The 8,197-nt window shown below is 43.8% G+C and overlaps 1 protein-coding gene across 1 annotated transcript in view; it reads right to left on the reverse strand.

Annotated features, from left to right (window-relative positions):
- LOC137651617 (uncharacterized) overlaps positions 1–3,191 on the reverse strand; it is a 35,701-nt gene extending 32,510 nt beyond the window's left edge. The window contains exon 1 of the mRNA XM_068384840.1: positions 3,070–3,191. Coding sequence (XP_068240941.1) covers positions 3,070–3,191 — 122 coding nt within the window. The remainder of the gene's footprint in view (positions 1–3,069) is intronic.
- Positions 3,192–8,197: the final 5,006 nt, after the last annotated feature.

The following is an 8,197-nucleotide window of genomic DNA, read 5'->3' on the forward strand; positions in this document are numbered from 1 at the left end:
ATTTTCTAAGTACATGGGTTATACAATAATAAGAAAAAAATATCTAATGGACAAGTTGAAGTTAGGTAAGTTGAAATATTTATATTTTCGGATATATTTATTTTGCTAGAAACCTACTGATGATATATATATAAATATATATATATATATATATATATATATATATATATATATATATATATATATATATACTGTATATATATATATATATATATATATATATATATATATATATATATATATATATATATATATATATATATATATATATATATATATATATATATATATGTATATATATATATATATATATATATATATATATATATATATATACATATACGTATATATATATATATATATATGTATATATATATATATATATATATATATATATATATATATATATATATATATATATATATATGATAAATTTTGCACATTTAGACGTGTTTTTCATATTCAAATAAGCCATATATATTTTTGATACATTAATGTCTGGATTTTCTTAACGACCTCGGGAACAGAGCCCCAGGCGAAATCACACAAAGACAAGAGCTTGGGTCCGGCCGGGAATCGAACCCTGGTCGGCAAGCTTGTATAGACAGTGACTGAGCCACTTGGCCACCGGCCGGACCCAAGCTCTTGTCTTTGTGTGATTTCGCCTGGGGCTCTGATCCCGAGGTCGTTAAGAGAATCCAGACATTAATGTATCAAAAATATATATGGCTTATTTGAATATATATATATATATATATATATATATATATATATATATATATATATATATATATATATATATATATATATATATATATATATATAATAACGGATTTTGAGCGAAGCGAAAAATCTGTTTTTGGGTGAGATAGCCATGCCGTCCTGATGGAAGTCCCTATAGGGTAGCTTCCTTGGGTATATTTGACTACGGTGATATTCCCAGAGAATTTACCTTAAGGTATCCAGAATTCTAACTCCTGGAGCGAATATCCCTAAATAAATTTAACCAGGGATATCGCACAATATCAGAGGACGTATTCTTGACACGCCACATAGCAATCTACACCCCGAACAGAATTAACACTTCGTGGGGTCAAAGTGGCAAGAAAACGAAAAATGAGAATGAAAGGAGAGCCGCTAACAAAGCACCTCTCCTATCTCGCTTCGAGTGCGTACATAGCGCCGCCGACGGCGCCATCTGTATTCCTTGTAGCGATACACGAGGTGCTACAGATACTGTATTATAGGGAGGGGTCCTATAGCCCTTTTAAGAAAAAGAAAGGGCGGGTCCATCAGGACGACAAGGCTATCTCACCCAAAAATTGATTTTTCGCTTCGCTCAAAATCCGTTTTTTGGGCTCAAGCCATGTCGTCCTGATGGCAGTATACCAGAGCATTACTGTATCTGTGGATTCTCAGAACGTGCCGTACTCTCAAGAAAGTATTTTCCAGTCAGCCTAGACCTAGAGACCTAAGATGTTACCGTCATACCTCGTTTCATCTATACATAGACTATGTCAGTGCTTCCTGCCCCCCTACAAGGAAGAGTCATACTAGACTCTGGAAAAAGTCTCGAGGAGTACATATACCTATGTATGAATAACAGACAAGCCAATATAGTGGTCTCACCCAATATTATGTAAAGCAAAGTTTGTAAAAGAACCACTTACGTCGATATGAAATACCGACAAATTCCCCGGTGAGCCATTCTATTACTGGATGGACAAAGGTTTATATCTGAATAGGAAGAAATTTGTATATCTGCCACCGTCCCTATAGGGCATGAAGTCCTCCCTACTAGGGGAAAGCATAATCCAATGAATGTTTGCTTGCAGTAAGGAACAATCTTTAGGATTATTCATGTTAAAATTATATATAGTTTAATGTAATGCTAAACCATTTTCTATTAAAATGACACAGGCGAATGAAACGCAAGGTTCACAAGAACTTGTTTATTGACAATCAATAAGGTGAAAATAGGTTAATCAGTAATTATACAAGTATAAGAAGTGGATAACCAACAAATAAGCATAAGGATCATAGTAAGCAGAAAATTTTTTTCATCTGAAAAGAAAGAAAGTATATATGCGCCACTTTTTAATATTGAGATATTAAAATCATAAAAGTCTGTCTTACTATTCAATCACACTGGCGTTGGAAACGCTTGGCACACGTGTCTGCACTTATGCTTGATTCACCTTTAATTACGGAACAGTCAACGAGGACACCTTAGTGACCTAACACTTAGTCTGTAGAACAGTCTGTGACTACACACCCACCCTTGAATTAATCGTCCCAATTAATTTCACTGTTCCTCGCAGAGTTAAACAGTAGGTTTGATGACACTACCTACTGCTACCACAGACCTCTTCAGCTGCTCCACTTGCTTCGCATAATGTCTAAAGAATACTGAAGACTTTCAGCCAGTGTTTGAGCGAAGATGATCGAAATCCATGTTATTAAAGAAATTTATGGACGAGGCAACTTTTCTCAGATCGTGACCTGCGGGTGTACTATCTGGATCCGCTCTGCGAATAAAATAGGTGATTTTCGCCCTTAGTTGTTTCAGAGATAAATTTGAACCTGATGTTTCTCGCCTAAACAGCTGACCTCCCCTAAAGTCTGAAGTCCTACGAATATAGACCTTTAAGTATTCCACTGGACATAGAGCTGAATCTTCTTTCAGAGGGCAGATTCTCCAGGGACCCCACCTGTTGGTGGGTAGCTCGTTCTTAGCAAGAAACGTTGGGTCCGGAAAAAGGTTTAGTTCTCCCCCATCTAAGAACTGAACACGACCTTCCTCTCTCGAGAGGGCTACTATTTCACTAACTCTAGCCCCGGAAGCGAGTGCAAACAGAAATATAACTTTTTGGGTCAAATCCTTTAGAGCACACTCCTCATTGTTCATCAGCAAAGCAAAATGAAGAACCTTATCCAGAGACCATGAAATAGGTTTCGGATGTGCTGATGGTCTGAGCCTAGCACAGGCCTTCGGAATTTTGTTGAAAATGTCGTTAGAGAGATCGACCTGGAAGGCATATAGAATAGGTCTTGGCAAGGTGGACTTACACGTTGAAATTGTGTTGGCTGCTAAGCCTTGACCATGGAGGTGGATGAAGAATGGTGAGCAGAAGTCTGTCGAGATCTTTTGTGGATTCTTCGCCTTGACAAAGGACACCCACTTCCTCCATGATGACTCAAATTGTCATCTGGTGGATTTGGACTTATATTCCTCTAATAAGTCTATACTGTCTCTTGATATCCCGAAACGCTTTCTCACTGCGAGGGAGAGAAAATCATGACCTGCAGGTTCCGGGTTTTCTGTGATGATGCGCAGACAGTTGACTTCTGAACTCGCTGAGTCAGAACTGGATCCGGTAGCGGTAGAAACTTCAGCTGTAGTTCTAGTGCCAGAGGGAACCATACGCTTTTCGGCCACTTGTGAGCCACTACTGCCACTTTTCCCTTGAGAGATCTTAGTTTGTCGAGGACCCTCAATAGAAGGTTGTGAGGAGGGAACAGGTAAATCCTGGACCATCTGTTCCAGTCGAGGGACATAGCGTCCACTGCTTCCGCTAAGGGATCCTCGTACGGGGACACGTAGAGAGGTAACTTCTTGTTGTCTTTCGTCGCAAAGAGGTCTATCTGCAGTTCTTGGACTTGACTCAAGATGAAAAAGAATGATCCGGCGTCTAGGGACCATTCTGACTCTATCGGCGTGAGCCTGGATAGAGCTTCCGCTGTCACATTGCGGACTCCTTGAAGGTGAACTGCTGACAAGTGCCATCCCTTCTTCTCTGCTAGCTAGAAGATGGCCAACATCACTTGGTTGATATGAGGTGACCTCGATCCTTGTCGATTCAGGCATCTCACTATAACCTCGCTGTCTAGTACCAGTCTTATGTGGATCGAGTGGCGAGGGGAGACTTTCTTCAATGTAAGAAGTACTGCCATGGCTTCCAGAAAGTTTATGTGAGATTTCTTGAATAGGTTGGACCAGGTCCCTTGGGCCTTCTTCCGGTAAGAATTACCTCCCCATCCTTCCTTCGAGGCGTCTTTATGAATAGTCATAGAGGGGGGAGGTGGCTGAAGAAGCACCGATTTCTTCAGTTGTTTGGCTTTGGACCACGGCTTGAGAAGCGTTCGCAGACGAGTCGATATTGGTCTTATCAGATCTCTTCATGCGTTTGATGCATATTTTCTCCAAACTCCGGTTGCATCCTTTAGCTGTGCTCTTAGTACTGGGTCTGTTACTGAGGCAAACTGTAAAGAGCCCAGCACTCTCTCCTGCTCGCATCTTGATATCCTTTTGGAATCCAGAAGTCTCTTGACAGAACCTGCTATTTCCTTCCTCTTCTTTACAGGGATGGAAAGTTGGTGTGACAGTAAGCCCCAGTGGATTCCCAGCCACTGAAACTTTTGGGAGGGAGAAAGCCGGGACTTTTTTCTGTTGATCTTGAAACCTAGATGTTCCAGGAACTGGATCACCTGTTGGGAAGCTTGCAGGCACTCTGTCTTGGATGCTGCCCACACCAGCCAGTCGTCCAGGTAGGCCACTACTTGGATTCCCTTTAGACGTAAATGTTTAAGAGCTGCGTTCGCCAGCTTCATGAAGATCCTTGGGGCTATGTTTAGCCCAAATGGCATGGCTCTGAAGGCGTAGAGTCTTCGTTGTAGATTGAATCCTAGGTAGGAGGAGAGGTGACGACTGATTGGAATGTGCCAATAAGCGTCTGACAAGTCTATGGAGACGGTAAATCCCCGCTTGGGTAGTAAGGTCCTTATGTGTTGCAGCGTTAGCATCTTGAACTTGTAGTTCACTATGAACTTGTTGAATGGCGACAGGTCCAGTGCTGGGTGGAGTGCTGTACCAGCTCCAACCCAGTCCATTCTTGATTAGGCTGTGGGCCCAGGGATCGAAGGTCCAATGATCCCGAAAAAGATGAATTCTCCCTCCTACCGGAAGCATTTCACTTCTGCTGCTGTTGACCTGACGCTTTGCCTCCTTGACCTATTCCTCCCCTGATCCCCCTTCCCCTTGAGGGGCGTCTAGACGAACCTCTGGCTGATCCTCTAGGTCTTGCACGAAAGGTAGTAGACTGCCCTTTCGAATGATGGGTTAAATACCGGAGACTGCGTTGTCACGACTTGGGGTACCCACTGGTATGTGGTCGGGGTTTGTGCCATCATCTGGGGCACTGTGGTCAAAGGAAGTTGATGCTGTTGCTGTCTGTACGGCTTGGCTGGCCAAGAGGGTAGCCTAGGCTTCTTAGTCTTCCTTTTTGGTTGGAGACCCTCATCCGGGGAAGAATTTCTTTTAAGAGATAGGCCCCACTTCTGGAGAAGGTTTCTATTTTCTGCGACGGCCTTATCCACTACCTCTTCGACCGCTTCACTAGGGAAGAGGTCTTTACCCCAAATGCAAGAGGAGATTAATTTCCTTGGTTCGTGCCTCACTGCAGCCGAGGCGAACACGAACTCCCTACAAGGTCTCCTAGCTTTGACGAAGCTGTAAAGGTCCTTTGTCACTGTGGCCAGATAAACACATCTACCATAAACATCTCTTGAGCCTTGGAGTCACTTGCCATCGTCTCCAGAGTCGTTTGCAGAGACATTGAAGCGGCAAGTCTTTCTTTTGTCTCTTGCTCCCTACGCAAGAGAAAATCAGACAGCTTCGGGAGGTCTTCACCGAACTGACGTCCGGCAATATCGGCCTTCAACTTCCCGACTGAGAAGGTAAGATGGACGTCCTTCCAGTCTTTGTGGTCCATGGGTAAGGCCAAGGACAGAGGTTTACATTCCTCCAAGGAGGGACATGGTTTACCTGCCTCGACCGCTTTCAGAACAGCCTTAAACCCCTTATCTATAAAGGGAAAGGCTCTAGTAGGAGAGGCCACAAAGGAAGGATGCTTCTTACTCAAAGCAGGTACCTTTGAGTTTGTGAAGCCCCTCTCCTTCATTGAGCTAGACAGTAAAGCTTGTGCTTTAGTGTGGTCAAAAACTATGACCTCCTTCGGCTCCGTCTTTTCCTTTGAGGCTGGCTCCTTCCTAAGACGGACATAGCAATCCGGGTACGACTCCTTGCTGGGCCAGAATTCCACCTCCTCGAGGGGAACTGAGCCCAATCTCTCCGAAATGACGATCTTTCCTGTCGTCATAGGCATGTGCTCGGCATACCTCCAAGGATTGGCATCCAAGCAAAAGGGAAGGTCTTTAACGTTGAGCTTCTTCTGTGGCCCACGTGATGCTGCAAGTCTTCGCATCCCCAACTTCATTGCAGCTGCCTTCTCATTATTCTCTTTCTGCATCTGCTGGATCATTCCAACGATGGAAGAAAGAGTCCTTCCCAGATCCTCTGGGATAGCAGACGATGTTGAGGGAACAGATTCAGGGGCCTGAACCAGATTAGCCGACTCTTCTTCGAATTCTTCCTCCTCAATCTCCGGAGCCTGGGTCAGCTCCTCTTCCTGGTCTTCTGCCAGAAGGTCTTTTTCGGTATACTCGGATACCTCAGACATCTTATCGTCCAGTTGGATGTCTTGTAGGGCGTCCGAGACTTCAGAATCCACCGGAATCTGAACCAGAGGTATCTCCGCTTGAGGCTGGGGAATCACTGCATCCGCTGATGCCTTGGGGAAAAGGTAAGGTGTCACCTTCTCGCTTGGAAGATAGGGGCCAGAAGTATACTTCTGGAAGCCCCTCACCCAGGTTCGAAGCTTCTCCCTTGCTGCGTCCCTTGACTTCGCCGACTTAGGGGCGTCAAACGCCTCGGTAATCAGGTTAGTGCATATTGTACATACCTGCGGGTCCCAATACCGGAGATCACCTTTGGAGACTGCGCATGCTGCGTGCCTCCTGCACAAATCATGTCCGCAGAAGTTCTTGCTGCGGACGTCGCAGAACAAACTCCCACACTTCGGATGGTCCTCCTGTAAAGAGAAGAAATTCCATGAGTATCAAGTGAAAAAGTATCACTGGATAACTAATGTTAAAGTATATGTAGCTTAAAATAACTAAGCTAGAAAGGAAAGAAGGAAAGACACACACTTGTATTTCCTGCCCAGTCAATTGCTGTAACCTTCCAGATAATAAAATTTTATGGTTATTCTTATTCTGGAATAACCATTAAGGAATTTCCAAAGGAAAATGTAGGTGTAGCTCACACCAATATAATTAATTTTAATATACTGGATAGTTAATAAAGAAAGAACTCACTTTCTTCATCTGTACGGTTTCACAAAAGGCTGTACAAGACAACACGAGAATGTTGGAAAAACTTAGTGTTATGATATATTCTATACTATAGTTTTCTCCATGCAGTATATACTATACTGTAAAAATACTGGCTACTGTATATAATATAACGTGCCGGCCGGCACATGCCGTGCCGGCCGGCACGTACCTTAAATTAGTTCCAAGGTATACTACCTTTAGACTATTGGGTGGAAGATTGCTGGTTCAAATGTGTCTGCCGGCCGGCAACATAAACGCTAGCACCCGGCTGCCGGCCGTCAATCGTAGCGGCCGGCAGATCTTATGGTGTGCTTCTGTTGCCGGCCGGCAATGGTATGTTACCTATGCCGGCCGGCATTAGAAAAGAACCAGAGAACTTCCACCTGCCCGGTACAAACACTAGAAGAGAAACAGAATGGATGTAATGATATAAGACGGCACTGCCTTACAGCCCGGCATCCAGAAAGAGTGAACATAAGGAAGGGGAGAATGTAAATTCAGGCTTCCTTCTATCCAATGCCACCTGGCTCTACAGACAGACATGGATGTGAGACCAAGGGAGGTCTGGGGAACAATCTACAGAAGTTAGGCCTTTGCCGGCCGGCACGAACTTGCCAGCCGGCAAGGGACTGAGTCAGCTCCACATCCTAGCCTATACTAGGTACAGATGTAGAATGACGGCCAAGAGTTGTAATGGCTAGGTCATTACTAAGGAAATAGGGGTGGGGAAATGGGAATAGATCACCCCGCAGCCAAGAAAGCTCATCCTAGCCTAGGGGGAATCATGGGAGGGAGGCCGGCAATACTTGCCATCTCCCTCAGTACTAAAACAAGGTTTGGTGTTGTTATTCACAAGGGAAAGAAGAATCTTATCCTTCTAACCGAGAACAAAAACACTGGACTAGTCTGCTAGATCACTAAAAGAAGGGATCATCTCGTACAGAAACTTTCAGAAGTGGTCTAG

The sequence above is a fragment of the Palaemon carinicauda genome, chromosome 13, assembly GCF_036898095.1.
Source record: "Palaemon carinicauda isolate YSFRI2023 chromosome 13, ASM3689809v2, whole genome shotgun sequence".
Classification (NCBI taxonomy): Eukaryota; Metazoa; Arthropoda; class Malacostraca; order Decapoda; family Palaemonidae; genus Palaemon; species Palaemon carinicauda.